Source organism: Mesitornis unicolor, unplaced genomic scaffold, assembly GCF_000695765.1.
Source record: "Mesitornis unicolor isolate BGI_N332 unplaced genomic scaffold, ASM69576v1 scaffold33845, whole genome shotgun sequence".
NCBI lineage: Eukaryota > Metazoa > Chordata > Aves > Mesitornithiformes > Mesitornithidae > Mesitornis > Mesitornis unicolor.
This window is the reverse complement of record NW_010188104.1, coordinates 1-15,604: the sequence shown is the minus strand read 5'-3', so window position 1 is coordinate 15,604 and position 15,604 is coordinate 1. Positions and strand designations below refer to the sequence as shown.

General features: G+C 39.4%; 1 protein-coding gene across 1 annotated transcript in view; it reads right to left on the bottom strand.

The window, feature by feature from the left end:
- LOC104541569 (collagen alpha-1(XIX) chain-like) overlaps window positions 1-14,613 on the bottom strand; it is a gene marked incomplete at its 3' end in the record, with an annotated part of 34,084 nt that extends 19,471 nt beyond the window's left edge. The window contains exons 1-3 of the mRNA XM_010185663.1: window positions 14,480-14,613; window positions 6,399-6,473; window positions 5,797-5,896 (exon numbers count right to left, since the gene is read on the bottom strand). Of these exons, the coding sequence (XP_010183965.1) occupies window positions 5,797-5,896; window positions 6,399-6,473; window positions 14,480-14,573 (269 nt within the window). The remainder of the gene's footprint in view (window positions 1-5,796; window positions 5,897-6,398; window positions 6,474-14,479) is intronic.
- Window positions 14,614-15,604: the final 991 nt, after the last annotated feature.

The following is a 15,604-nucleotide window of genomic DNA, read 5'->3' as shown; positions in this document are numbered from 1 at the left end:
CTGCTGAGTTATGGTACTGTCAGGTACTCACTTTTGGGGGACTTTTTTTTCTTCAAAGATGGCCAAGAAAAGCCAAGACAACATTACAAAGATTTCACAAGTCGGCGTGTTTGGCAGCGAGTAGGAGATGTGTAAAGTCTTGTGAAAGTCTCCCACAGTCTGGCATCACTTATGGCTCCCTTCAGCCAACACATCGGTAAATGGAACCACCTACGGCGGAATCTGCGTCCAGTGTTTTGAGCAAAAGCCACAGGAAAGCACCCGGGTAAATCGCTCCTGCGCACTCCCGTTGTGGAGCAGTGCCCTTAAGGCACACAACTCCCCAAAAATCTCCTTCCTTCGCTCATTTTCTGCAAGCGCTTTATGGCAAGAACAACATTGCTGGGGAAAAAAGGACAAGAAAGAGCCTGCTTCATCCGGCGTTGTCTCAGCATTTCAAGTGGCACAACTCAACGTGAAGTGCTCTGCTCTGCTCTGCCGTCGGGGGAACGCACCAGAGAGCAAATAATTCAGGAATGCTCCAGCCAGTGGCATAATTAAATTGGCTTTTCTGCTCTCTGCTCCCTCACAGTCTGCTTTCAATGTAAGTACTATACATTTTTACATACACTCTTCCCTTCTGCCACCTATCTGTTGTGACTTTTGCTTTCCCAATTCTTTCTGCATAGTAATTTGGATGTTGAATTATAGGGTGATTCAAGCCCAGTAACAGTTAAAATCAGTTAATGTCTGAATTCTAAATTTTACAAAAAGATTGTAGCATACTTCTTGTAGATTGTCAGGTAAAAACAAGCCCAAAGATGCTGAAAGAAACACTCACGTGTTTTCATTCTTTAAAAGAAGCATTGTCCTATCATTTTTCATGGTAAGAGGCACTGGTTTTCTTCTTAATATGAATTGAAATAATTGGTATTTACATGGTACATACAGCTCAAATTTGTTCTTTCAACAGTAATCCCTCTATTTTCCTTATTTTTCATTTATAAAATGCAGTTAGTTTTCAAGTTTTCAGAAATAAACCACAAATTTGTACATAATTTCAGTACCTTTCAACCAGAACCAGCAAAAGAAAGATCGTATCCCTGCAGATTCTGATCCACTACTTTGAAAGACCTGAAGAAAGTATCAAGATTTGTACTGAATTCAGGCTCCCACACTCAGGAAGCAAATTCCAGAGACAAGGCCCTTTTCTTGAAAATACCCTGCAACCAAAATACCAGACATTGCAGTCTTCGCATTGTTGGCTACAACAGCTCAAATGGCCTCAAATAAATACACAATACAGGGAGAGATGGTTTCTTCCTCAACTAGCCAATATTTTAACAGACCAAAGGCTAGCAGGTCATACTCATATGACTTCTTAAGATATATCTTAATAATACATTTCAAGAACGCTGGTGAACCTGCATCTGCTTCACAAAACATTTGCCATGGGTGAAGCTCATCAGAAGTCATGCCCACGTGGACGTTCACTGACAGCTGAAGTCACGTACAAGGATCTCAGTATTTGTTATTTTGGTGAAGAAAGGAGTCTCAGCAGACACTATCAGAGAACATACAGGAAAATAAACGGTTGCAAAGCCACCCAGAAGTAGGTGCCTTTGGGGAGCAAAGTGCACAGAAACTGCCTCGCTTGATGCCAACTGTGCTCTTGGAAATACAATTCCCTGTGTATTTTTTGAGATTAACAAGGTTAGCATTTAAAACAAACCAAAAAACCCCACATAGGAGTATACTGACAGAAGTGGGAACCGCCTTTCTGAGTCCTGTAACCAGACGTCACGACGGGTGAAACACTTTCTCCAAAATATGGCCCAAGCCACGGCTCTTCTGGCAGCAGTGAGCAATAGCACTGCTGATGGAGCTCTGTAGTCCAAATACAGTCAAAACCCAAGCTCTTTTGTAGTATCTTACACCAAAAGGGGAAGAATTCTTAGAAAAGTCATGAGAGTAATCCCAACTGCTGCAACTCTGAGATCATTTAGCAGCCAGCTACGATAATCTCTTCAGTGAATTAATATGGTTTGTCAAGCCAAACGAACTACAAAATGAGAAAGCCATGACTGTGCCATTAAGATTTGCTAATCATAAACATCCCCTTCAAAAACATTCTGAAACTCAGCCGAAATCAACTTACTATTGCCTTTATTGGTGCTTTCAGAGGAGAAGAAAAATGGCCCACCAACAACCCAGAAAAGCGAGAAGGACAAACAACTGACATCTGAGGCATCTTTAGAGAGGGACAGTGCCATTATTCCAGTGTACTGCTATTCACTCCAAGGCGACTGAAGAACAAAGATTAACCCAAAAGGCCTCACGTCCAGAAATCCTGACACTGCTGGCAGATCCAACGGAGCTGCTATCAGCACAGAGCCCTGCGCTGCTTTTGTCAGGAAGCTCTGTGCCAAACTGGAATAGGCTGCGTAGGCAGTACGTGTTCAGGGAGATAACAAAATGCGCACTGAAATAGAATTAAAACATTTTACAATTGCTATTATTGTGACTATACAATTAGATTGCCTACATCACCGTGTTTTACTGTGGTTTCTTTAGGATTCAAAGGCTCAGTTACACTACTTTGCTCAGGAATAAGAACATAAGAATTGCAATACGTAACTCAGTATTTTAATTTTAAAATCCCTCCTTCAACCTGCAAATATTAATATATTAGAATGTAATTAATATTTAACAGCCATTTACGTGGAGCATAAGAGAAGCTAAGCACACAGACATGGAATGGTAGGGGATGGAAGGGAGCCCTGGAGATCATCTCCTCCCACCTCCCTCCTATCACAAGAGAAATTATGTACAGAACTGCCTCATAAAAAAGAGATGAAGAGAAGAGATATTAAGAGATAGAACTGAAATCCAACGTAAATAGACATAATCAATTTCCAAAGCTGACACCGCATTGTAAATTATTTACAACATATAAATAGGTGCAACACTACTCCAGGTCCATTGAAAAAAACCAAAATGGCATCACAGAAGAAAAATGGCCCAGCATAGCTTTCGATTCCCCGCACCGCGACTGAATGAGTGAAATGCAAGAGGAGATGTGCCAAGTCACCCGATACTTGCGAGTCAGCTTAATCAGATACTCCCAGTTTCCTGCAGGATGGATAACAAACGCTGCTCTGCTGCTCGCTGCACACCACGTCTACCAACATATTTTCTGAGGCAGAATGATCCTAAAAACCTCTGCGCATCTAAACACAACGGGTCTGGAACCACACGATCTGACATAATTTAAGAGAAGGAGATTTAAATACAAATAATATATTGCAGGATATCATACACAGATAACTGTCATCATAACCTTATAATTTACTTTATGAGTTCCTGACTACCCTACAAAGTAACCCTACCATATCAAAACCTGACTCTGTACTCCTGACCACCCTCTGCCCTTATTTTTAAAAGCCAACACAGAAGTTCAGAAGACGATCAAAAATACTTTAAACAAATAATCCTTAAAAAAAATCTTGTCTGAAGTGTTACCTCAACAACAGCAAGCTGTGAGATATTCAACAGACTGAATTAAACAAGTAAATTCTGTTCTTCATTAAGACATGCATTTCTCTGTGAGGAAAACTTAAAAAGCACAGGCAAGGCCACTGCCATGAACAACTGGGATTTCATGGAAATTCTGCAACGCTTGAGTGTCATCAAAGAATACTTCTAACCCTTTTCTTTTTCAGGGAGATATATGCAAGAGGTACTATTACTATTTACTTCCACAGCAAGCTAACAGAAAAGCTTTTATTGTACCTTATTAACGTCAATAACGTGATATTAATTTTCAGCCTAACTTTATTCATACATTAGCACTGTTACGCATTTTATGAATAATCCCTTCGGTTGCTTCATCCATTTAAAGTTTTCATCCATTAGATATCGATTAGATATATATCAGATATATTCTTTAATGAGGATAAGCAGAAGAAAACAATACAGAGGACGAGAAACATGAGGAGCAAGAGCCCATTAAAGCCCAACCACCTGCCCTTTACTTAAAGTCTTCATCCCCTGTCCAAGTTATCCCAAAAATGAAGACAAACCAGCCATTTTTGTCATGTCAGAGTCATCCTTCCTCCAAAAAATAGGTAAAATACAGAAAAAAAATCTCTCTTGGATTTCTCTCCCACCCCATAAAGTTAAAAAGTATTCTGTCTTTCTAGAGTATTTTCCTTGCAAATGCCAAGACTTAAAGCTTTGCTAAGCAGCAGCTATCAGCCATGACGCGAGTTCCTCATTTTCACTGCCTGCACTAATACATTTCTCAAAGAAGAAAATAAAGCAAAGACATCAGTATTCAAGTCTACTCACAACAGCTAGGAAAATAGCTTGGCATTTTTCAACCTCAAAATCACCTGTCAGACCCCTTCCAAAAATACTGAATTCTCAAAAAGCGATCCTTTCAAATTGTGAATTTTCCCTCAAAGCAACATGAATTTCAAATAATTCACCCTTTTCCAATTTCTAGCTGCTCTCGCTCCACTTTTGCCATTGATTTTCTCACAGTATCAGAATAAAATAAGTCAGCTTGCAATATGCATTTCACTGCACACAAAGCACTACTTAGCTTCTTATTCCTAAAGGAAAATTGGACCACGTTTTTTGTTATTGCTCTATTTTATACTCTTCTCAGTCTCATCTTTCCCTCAAATTCCCATCCATTGAAAAAAAATCTGTAAAAATCAGTAAAGGATTTAAAACCAAAGGTTTTTTTACTGACAAACTTTCAAAATATTTTTAGTAAATCCATGTATGGGTGGTACCTAATTTTACCAGTTCCTCTTCTAAAGACAATCTTGATAATACTGGGAAGGCTCTAATAAAAATAGAGTGCTCTCCGTGTCAAGTCATGTTACTGAGTCATTTTTCCTTCAATAGCAAATGTTCCAGGTATTAAAAAAAAAAGAGACAGTGCTTTCTTTGTTCGACTTCACAGAATTACACAAGCATAAAAAGTTAGCATTTACAGAATCTAATAGTGCAGAAAAATGTAGAATCTATCTAGTAATCTCGAATATTTATGGCCTATTTCTTTAATCAGTCTCCTCTCTCAAAGATCACTTTGTTTTGTGCCTGGGTGCCTCTGATTCCTCTTCTCCTGGTCTCACGGGTACTTGATCCCACATTTCTAGCTGCCTCTTGCCATTTCCTTGTCCCCACACAAACTTAAATCCATCCAATCCCATTGTGCTTTACTCTTTCACCTCCCTTTTGATTTTCCATGCAGTCTCTGCCTTTCATCCCAGCCTGTGTTGGATTAGGATGCTGCACAGCTTCACCTCCACACCGAGTACGCACAATTCTGCTGCTGCTCAGAGGCAACGTGCCAATTCCCGTGGAAAAACATCATGAAAATACAGTGTTTAAGGAAACAGTGACTCTCTTTTTAATCCTGCCAGCAGTAATATGAGACACAACAACCAATTTCACTGAGGGAAGACAAGTATAACACTTCTTGTCATACCATGTAAGTTCTTTGTTTCTCCTGTTTTATAAATATTTATGTATAAATGGTAGTTTTCAGAATCAGGAGCTGAGAAAAACTTTTTCACAATTAACTTCCTACCTAGATGTGTCCAGATTCCAGAAGAAAAAAAAGCCCACCCGAATCAAAACACTTCCTGAAGAAAAAACTGTTCCAGATCAAAATGCCCATAACCAGATGTACTTGTCCTGTGGCACCCTTTGAGTACACTGCTCCGTGTTTCGGTTCATCACCAGCATTTAGGCTGAGCTCTGTCTTTTAAAGACTTTGGATGAAAGTAATCTCTTACTTACTTTGTGTCTTTGACGAGAGGTGCGCTTCCCAGTTTAAAACAGATCTTTTCCCCTCCACAAGATGTTTTCCTCAAAGAAAAGCTTTCTGCCAGATCAAACCCTGTGGAAAAAAAAGATGCAATGATTTAGTTTATTTAATAGGATTTTTTAAAAAATTAGGTAAATAATGAGGTAAAAAGCTTTTAGCATGCTTGGTGACTTTCTAGAGTACAGTCTGACAAACTATTTTGAAAACCAGTACTTGAAGTCAGAGAAACTTTCAATATTCATTTTATCGACGGACAAACTATCAGTGAAAAATCCACTCAGTAGATGACCTTGCAACCTGAGAAATGCATTCGTTATTTCCTCTTATCATAAGAATGAAGGATGTTTGGGAAAAACAAAGGAAATGAGTGTGGCTGAAAAATTTGAACCAATACTTTCCAAGAACAACGTGTTCTCATTTCAACCCCAACTCCCTAAAAACAGCAGCAGCTTTTGGAGGACGGGGGTGCCATTCTGCACTGGCCTTTCAGCATTAAAGCCAGCTTCAGCCAGACTATGATTACATCCACTACGAGCCAATTTATTTGGATATCCATACTAACTCAGCCATTTACCTGAAACACCAAGACTGTCTGTGGTCGTTTGCTTGAGATGATGGACAACTGTTTTCATCAAAGGACACACGGCACCTCGAAGAGAATAATACAGTTCAGTATCTGTCGTCAAATTTGTGACCAAAAATTGATCAGAACAAAGTATAATGGCAGTGATAATACTATTAATGGAAATGGGGGTTTTTTTTGCTTCTTTAGGATATGAAAACCAGCAGTAAACCAAATTACAAAAGCTATAAAAAAGCAATGTTCTTTCAGATTTCATACTATGTGTGTAATAATATAAGCAGATAAAAAATTTTATCACATTTTAATTCAGCTGTTTATGATTAAAGCTCATGTGAAGAAAATAACCAGACAAAACCCACTAAATTCTTACCAAGCTCTTTCCATCTACAATTCTCTAGAAAGCAATAACATCTGTTCGAAGGGTTTTTTTTATTATTTCTGGCTATATTATTAGAAAAATCTTTTTTCCCCATTAATGAACATGAAACATGAAAGCATAAATGCCTGACTACCATGACAATAATCTGTTGTTACTTAAGTAAAGAATAACTTCAAAATGTGGATTAAGAAGGATATAACCATATCCTATATTAAGCAGTGTAAGCAATACTTACATTTTGACAAGAAAAAAAGGTTGAAAATTAAGCAGCTTTACAGAGGTTTAAGTTTGAATCATTTAGGTAAACAGGCAGAAAGTTATAAAATCTGGAACACAGTAAGTTCTTAGGTTAAATCTAACTGAACACTTAGGTCAAACACTGTATTATTAACATGCAGTATATACTTGTGTGAAGTCCTTTTTTTTATATACTCAGGAATACACACTTTTAAGAAGCAAATACAGAAAAATACCACTTTTGTGCACAGGTCAGAAATAGGGTTCCTCCTTTAACAAACTTTACACATAGCCCCGTTAAACCCTTAAATAAAGCTATCAGACAGAAAATATCAAGTGGGATTTGGCCAGTGCACTTCTCAAGCACAGAGCTCCACGTTGAGCTGATGCAGCTAAAAAGATGGCCAAGGTACGGCTGAAGCTGCTGAACAGTGAAGGGGCTTTTCTGAAGTGTCAGCTCAATGGAGAAAGGAAGGAGAAATGTCCTACCATTAACCTGGAAATCATCTATATTTAACGATTTCCAAGGGCATCCAGACAGAAAGGTGGCATTCAAAATAGCTGTATTTGTAATCTTTAAGCATGTGAAATAGGTCATTCATTCTGTAGTCATGCAGGAAACATGTTATCCTTCAAAAGTCTTAAATTCTATTAAACGTATCACAGTATCTGATCCGGATTAAGAACGGCTAATTGGAAACAACCAGTAAAAGTGAGACTAAATGATCTAACACAGATGTAAAGATGTCTCCTGACAACACGGTTAATGAAAACTGTGTTGATTTTTTAAAAAGCAGACTGAGTGGAAGGCATCTTTTCATAAGATTTATAAAGTTCCACGTCCTTTACATCTAAATTGCTATCTGCAGTTACAAGTAACATCAATCGTAAATGGAATTATTTTTAAAGACACTACAAGAATGTATTCGTTTTTTCCTTCATACATATACATACAAAAATGTGTGCATATGCGTGCATTTACCTACACAGATAGCTAGCTACAAAGTTTCATGACAAATGAGGTTAAACATATGCATTAAAAACATCAATTCCCACTGCAAATTCCCTTTCCCCAGCAAAGCAGCAGAACTGTTAAGAATATTCAAGCTGAAGACTCTGAAACTGAAATGAAATCTTTCATGATTTTTGTTTTGCAGGGAGTTTTATGTAGTGTGAAAAGCATTCACTGGAGTTACACACTAACAGCAATTTTGATACACACACACACACGTTGTGAGACAGAAACAGGCTCACCTTAAATCCCCTTTAATCCACAAACCACAGCCTTCAACCACTTATACAGATTCTTAAACTACAGACTTTTATCTATAGCCAGTCTGGAACAATAAATGTGGCTATAGTAGATTTACACAGGAACAGCTACAAGAAATACACTGGTGTAAACGAAGCCTGTCATAGCTGAAGCCGCAAGAGCACGTCACACATACACTGACAAACATTTTTCTTCAATCTACATGTTTTCTAACCAAGATTTTTTTAAATATACATATCCAGACTATGGGACAGATTCCCTTTTTGGTTAAATTAATTTACAGTACTTCTAAGAGCAGGCAGATATAACTTATTGCTGATTTTACCTTGAACTGCTGCACTAATCTGTAGAGAACCTGGGACACAACTGTGCTTTTATTTTCAGCATTAACTTACATGAGGGCCGAGTGGCAAAAGACTTTGGTGTTTCAGCTTATTCCCCCAGCCACTTTCTTTTAAGTTCAAATAAAGACTTGAGTCTTAATTTCTGTGTTATCCAGATGATAGCAGTGATTCCTCACATGCCACAGACCGGACTGTGGTCCTATTTTTATCAGAGGCGTAACAGACACAGCGTAGACCATGTAAGTGTTACTTATTTGGTTGTATTCCACATCCACAGAAGAACTGCAAGGGTTACTCAATCTTCTATTCTCATGCTGCTGATGCACTCCTTTAGGCCAATGTTATTCTTTCTTACCAGAGACCTAAGGCAAAACTCTCAAATACTAGAACTGAAACCTCTCCATACCAACTGACGACTTTCATTGCTATAAACTGATGATAATTCTTTCTACAGTTACAGTTTGGACAGTCAAAAAGTTAGCCTCTTCCAAGATTTTTAGTACTGCTGGCACAACTTGAAATTTCCTTTGGCTCGAGACAAAACATTTTACCCATTCGGCCTGTGGGTAGCTGAAACAGACCTACATGAAGACACAAGACAAACCCTTACCGCTAATCCAGGCATGGAAAGCATGCACCTGTCTGCCCTGTTACAATACCTCACTATAAAACTGATGAGAGTAGAGAGGATGTGCTTACATTTATACACAAGAGTGCTCTGCACATGATAAAACTGTGTCTGTCTGGATTGAAGTCAACAATTCCTATTAAAATGATGTCAAAGCTGAAGCTAACATACTTATAAAGTAATGAGATCACCTATCCACAAATTACAGACCGTAATCTTTAGAAAGCAATGAGCTCTACGTAGGAACTTATTATTATAAAATCAAGGTATTTATTTATGCAGATCAATCAGGTGTATCACAGACCACTGATCTTCTGTCTCTCCAATAGGACGCTAGTGAGAAGTTTGTTTTCTAATAGCATTATGCAAAACCAAAATGAAGGCGTTTCATTGAGACTTATCTGCTGCAACATGCAAAGGCATGTTGTGAATTCCTGGGATGATCAGGGCACCTGTTGAAGCATGCTGCAGCTTCTCTCTAGGCCCCATGCCCAGCTTTCCTTTCCGTGCAAACGAGGACAGAGTGGTGCATACTTCAGTCTCACCCTTACAGACATCTCTTGGGTGCACTTCCTGGCTGTGAACTGAAGCTTCCAGTAAGCACTCCTGGCTCCTCCAGATCAAGTGTGACCTGTATTGACCAGATTCACTTCACAAGTACCTGTCTGCTACTTTATAATTCAGCTTTCTGTTCAGGTGAAGTCTTCAGCTACCATTTAACACCACCAATATGTACATTGCAAAGGAAGCAGAGTAAGCATAACCATCTGTAAGCATGATTGGCCAAACAGCAAAGCCCTACTTAACACAAATCACAGAATCACAGCATCACAGCATGGTTTGGGTTGGAAGGGACCTTAAAGCCCCCCCAGACCAACCCCCATGGGCAGGGACACCTCCACCAGCCCAGGCTGCTCCAAGCCCCGGCCAACCTGGCCTTGAACACTGCCAGGGAGGGGGTACCCACAGCTTCCCTGGGCAACCTGGGCCAGCATCTCACCATCCTCACAGTCAAGAATTTCTTCCTCATATCCAGTCTAAATCTCCCCTCTTCCAGTTTAAAACCATTCCCCTCGTTCTATTGCTAGCTGCCCTTGTAAAAAGTCCTTCTCCAGCTTTCCTGTAGGACCCCGGAGCCTTCTCTTCTCCAGGCTGAACAGCCCCAACTCTCTCAGTTGGTCCTCATAGGGCAGGTGCTCCAGCTACTGATCATCTTTGTGGCCTCCTCTGGACCTGCTCCAACCGCTCCATGTCCTTTCTGTGTTGGGGACCTCACATTCTATGTTAGACTCAAGCCTCAGGTATAAACCTGTACTAGGTAGGATTTGTCCTGCACTCTGGATCAGGCTTCATATATATGTAGGCATAGGGAACTTCTTCAGAGTGTGCAACATACCTGCAAGTGTCAGCAAGTACATCCAACAAGTCCCCCTCAAAGTTATTTCCTACTGCACATAAGCAGACTCAGCTGGCGTGCTTTCCAGTAGGGTCAAGAATTCAGATTTTGTACACACCTGTACCCTCACATACAGAGGTACCAGAAAATCAGATGCATTTTTCTTCTTTTCCTTTTTTAGTCTGTAATCCACATCATATTACATCAGGATATATGTGTTAATTAGGATGGGTACAAAGAGAAATTAAGGAGACTGAATCTATAACTTTGTTGATAGAGGAATTAACTCCAAGTCTGGTGCTATTTATATGGATATATAAATACCATAAGAGTTTTGGCAGGTGAGATTAAGAAATCCATACTAACAGAGTTCAAGTATTAGGATGCTTGCACCAGATCCTGGAGAAATGAATTTCCCATAGCTGAAGTGGCTTTCCACAGTGTACAGGCTTTCACATTCATACAGACACCTAAATCCCCTTATTCACTGCCCAAGAAGACTTAGCATTTAACAAGTTAAGGAATCCAAGGGTGGCTTAAGTGCTGCAATGCTAACAACAGTTTGTGGATCCAACCGTAAATATCCAGAATTAAATATTAAGAATATGAACACATTGTATATGAGAGTTACTGCAGAGTCATTATCTTGGTTTTGAGAAGTAGCCAGCCATACTAAAACACAAAAACCAAAAAGCTGAACTGATTTTCATACTTGAAACCACTCACTGTATTTGGGTTAAAGCGCTAATCTAAAATTATGATCTCAAGCCAATACTTTTCACAACACATTCCACGTCAAAAGGCAATGGAAATTCACCATGCCTGACAGTCCCAGGACTTTGTTTACATTACATTTTTCATGGGTTAGCAAGTGACTTTGAAAAGCAGTAATTGTAAAAGAAAGTTGAAAAATCGGCAACGGTCTGGGAATGGGACAAAGTATTAATAATCCTAACACGGAGCACTCAGGAGTGATCAAATTAGAACTTGATGTGTCACTACAGAAAGAGCTCATGTCCACACTCCAAAACCAAATGTTCCCAATGGCAAAAAAATGCAAGTTGACAACATGAAGAAAATATTCTTGAAGTCAGATCAAAAACATGATTGTGGAGAACTCCTGAACCCTCTCTCTCAGATTTAGTATATTCTGTCACTAGAAGTGAGGGCTCCCTTCTGATGAACGCTTAGCACATCAAAACTTCTGGACAAGTGAGCACTGAAATAAATCCTTGATGTGAATTTAATGGTTTCTGACACGTTCAGAGCTAAAGGAGGACTTCTCTGAGAAGATCCAACATACTCTGTCACCCTCTGACATTTTTTTCCAGTACTGGTATTTATTTATTACAATACTGACCCACTGAATAAGTCCCAGAGTATACTCAGAACGCCAGCTCAGAAAGCTCTCCCTGGTGTGTATGCACAAAAGTTAAGTCCTTTCTCTTGCACTAGAGGCTTCCTTCCCCTAACACATTTCTTCCCGCCACCCTCCACTCAAATTAACTTTAATTTACACTTTTCCCTGCCTTTGAAGGTCATTCCTTTAGAGTCAAGTAGATCAGGTGAAAAATTTCAGGATGTAGAGTCTTGAATTACTGCATTTAAGTGAGCTTCGCTGGAAAAGCTTTCATATTAGACCAGCAAGAAATAAATGCTATGTATGTGTTGTTGAAGGAATAAAAGCCGAAAGGATTGCCTGAGCAGATCCCAAAGGACAGGTGCTGATCCAAAGAGAACTGGTACATGGGAGACAACAAAGGCCCCCAAAAAAGCCAGTTAATGAAAGAAAGAAGAGGGGGGGAAAAAAAGGTCAGATATTTCTCTCTTCTTGAAGTGAGCACATGTCCAATTCGTAACAGATTCACCTGCATACAAATTATCAGAGTAGAAGGAGACAACTTTGCAACACACTTCTCGGTTCAGCTGCATGGGGCAGGTTAACGAAAGGCTTGCAGACACACCTGTACCCCGCACTGCTGCACCGTCATAGGGTCCATTCTTTCTCAGCTCCTGCTTTCTGGCCTCTATCTCGTATTTCATTTTTGGACGGTAACCATCCCTGCAGTCTCTAGAAGAGTCTCTTTCCTGTTATCAACTTGAGATTTCATTCTGAGCCTATTCCCTGCTGTCGGCAGAGCTGCTCAAGCTGGCAGCGATCTCCTCACCATCTGCCTGGATCACCTCAAATTGCAGAAGCCTCTCAGTTGCACACTGTCAGTTCTCAGGAGAGGTTCTGTCTCTCCTCCTCTCCCCAGTGGTTCAATCTGACCCATATTTGATCCATTTGTGGCAAGCAGGTTAAGGAAAACTGCTACTTCCCTGCTGGCTGCCTAGCCACCAGCTCTGACAGAATGAAATGCACAGTTCAGATGTAGTGTTATCAGCTGCTCATGTATCTGTCACAACTACGACTGTTCCACCTTTTACTAAGACTTCTCTTCTTTTTATATTCTTTTTCTCCCCTAATGAAAAAAGACAATCCTTCCTGGCATTATGTTTTCAATTTTTTCAAGTTTACATTTATTCATTTATATTATTAGGAAATCTTCTGCAATCACACTCTTTTAGCACTTTCAAAACTTCCCTTCTACAATTTGCCAGCTAGCAATGACAGAGAAGGCAATTTATTCTGCTTCCTTCAGACAGCTGAAGAGAATGATTACACAGCTATGGTGTAGCTTCACTCTCTCACGGGTGTTAAGAATAATTCATCAGTAGAGCACTTAGCCTTGCTGCCCTACAAATATAAGGCAAAAAAGTCTGACTTAAATTCAGACTCTTCACAACACATTATCCTTACCTCAGAGCCCACACACGACACTTACTATTTATTACATATTACTACTGATTTTTTCCTGAAGTAGTAAAAGGATCATTATTCTAGTCATTGACTAGGGTAATTCTACGTTTCTTGGGTTTCAAATGTGTTACGAAGATTCAAAGCTGTTGTATATGTAGAGCTTCTATTATCTTTCATCAAGTTTCTGGAAAAACAGCGCTACTAAGAAGTTTTATTTTCAAAAAAACCCAACAGTCCAAGACAAAAAAGCACCCCCCAAAAAATGCACAACAAACTCTTCTAATTTCTAAACAGCAACAAGTAAGTTCTCCTTGCTAATAACTGTAGAGAAATTCTAGAAAGCGGAGGTACATGCAGAGGCCGAGCAGTTCTAGAAAACTGCCGACTCCTTACTCCACAAGCACACGTGAGGTGCCTTTAAGACAGAATTTACCACACTCTGTAGAGCCAATGTAGAGTTTAAGTGAGAGAGCTCGATAACACGTGGCCAGTAAGAGACAGAAGAAAAGTGTGAGAAAATGTGCAGAAGACTGGAGAGAACAGCTTTTACGTTAAACAATATCCCAATATTCTTTTCCCCTGTCATTTTAGACACAAGTGTTTGTCTAACTCTACATCTGTGAAACAGCTGACCTGGTCTGGGGATTAAGTTTAGGTGAGATTAACATAAGAATTAGTTTGTTTAGATCAACAGAGGTTTAATAAAGCCACATGGTGTTGTTCTCAAGTTCTGCAAGCTCTGATTTAGAATCTTGTTTTGCATGGTAAGTTGAAAAATTACAAAATAAAACTCCTAGGAACTACAGCTGCTTCCACACATGAATCTTCCAAGCACAGGAAACAGAAAGGCTGCTTTGGAACGGCTTCAAACTTAGTCTTTAAAAAAAGATATTTTAAGAAATCTTGTATAACTTTATCTGCTCATACTCCTTATTTTCCATGTACTGCTGTTATTTGGTCAGTGCTGAAATTTATGCCTTTGGTCTGTGATGGGCAAGAAAAATGAAAATACCTGTGTGATCACTGACAGCCACAGAAGTAGAAACAGGAAGGAGGAGGAAGACTGCCATACAAAGCCAAACCAAGCACGAACCAGTGTACTTCATCTCCTCCTGGACACATGTGAACAATCAGCTACAAATCTGAAACAGAAAATAAGCATATTCAGAACAATTTCTTCTTATTCTTTTCCCCTCACCCCAACAGAAAATGACAAACATTAATTTCTCAACTGTAAAGAGGAGGCTGCTAGTTGCACACAGAGTGTATCATTTATCTGTTGTAAGGAGCTACAAAGATACTTATGTAAATATAGAAATAAAGGGCAAATACACTCCTTCAGTTCTTTATTAAGCTCAGACGTAACACTTCAGAGATATTAGTTGTAAAGGCATAAAATTTTCATTTCATTAGTAATAAGTACTTTTCTTGTAATCTTCTTTCAGGATTTCAATTTTAAATACATTACCTAAACCATTTAGTGTCACAACACTACTCCTGATGTCTTCAAATCGAACAAGGATAACATACAGTTGTTTCAGTTTAAGTGCAAAAGAAACCAAAATGCAGTATTACTCTGCCTTGCAAAATATACAAGTTCCTAGAGCAGCCTGTATTGAGTTTACAGTTTAAATCTCACACAAATCGAGTCTGGCTTCAACAACACATCTTTTGTCATCTAAGGACAGTGTCAGCTTTTCTCTTAAGCTGACTACAATGTGTAGATACACATGAATTTAGTGAAACACAGAAAGTTACAAATATTTTTCTAATCACATTTTCTGTAAGAAAAAAAATCACATACCTAAGATGCAATTTTTATGATTATTTTTGCAAGGCATCATCATCAGAGCTATTCTGTCAGTCACACGTACTGACAGCCACTATACCGTCATTAACTTTTCCAGCCTCCCTAACAGCAGCAAAGTGAATTCATGTTCAAATAACATTATCATTTAATTTCCTGCACCTGCTTTACAAGCAGGCTTCAGTAATTCATTAGAGCTGCCTCGCCAGAGGTATTTTCTGGAGGCTTATTTTCTGGAGGGCTCTTGTCAATTAAATCACGGCCACCCCCTCGGTGCCATCGCGCCCCTGGGCTCTGCTCCTCCGGGAGGCTCCGCTCCCTCTCACCGCC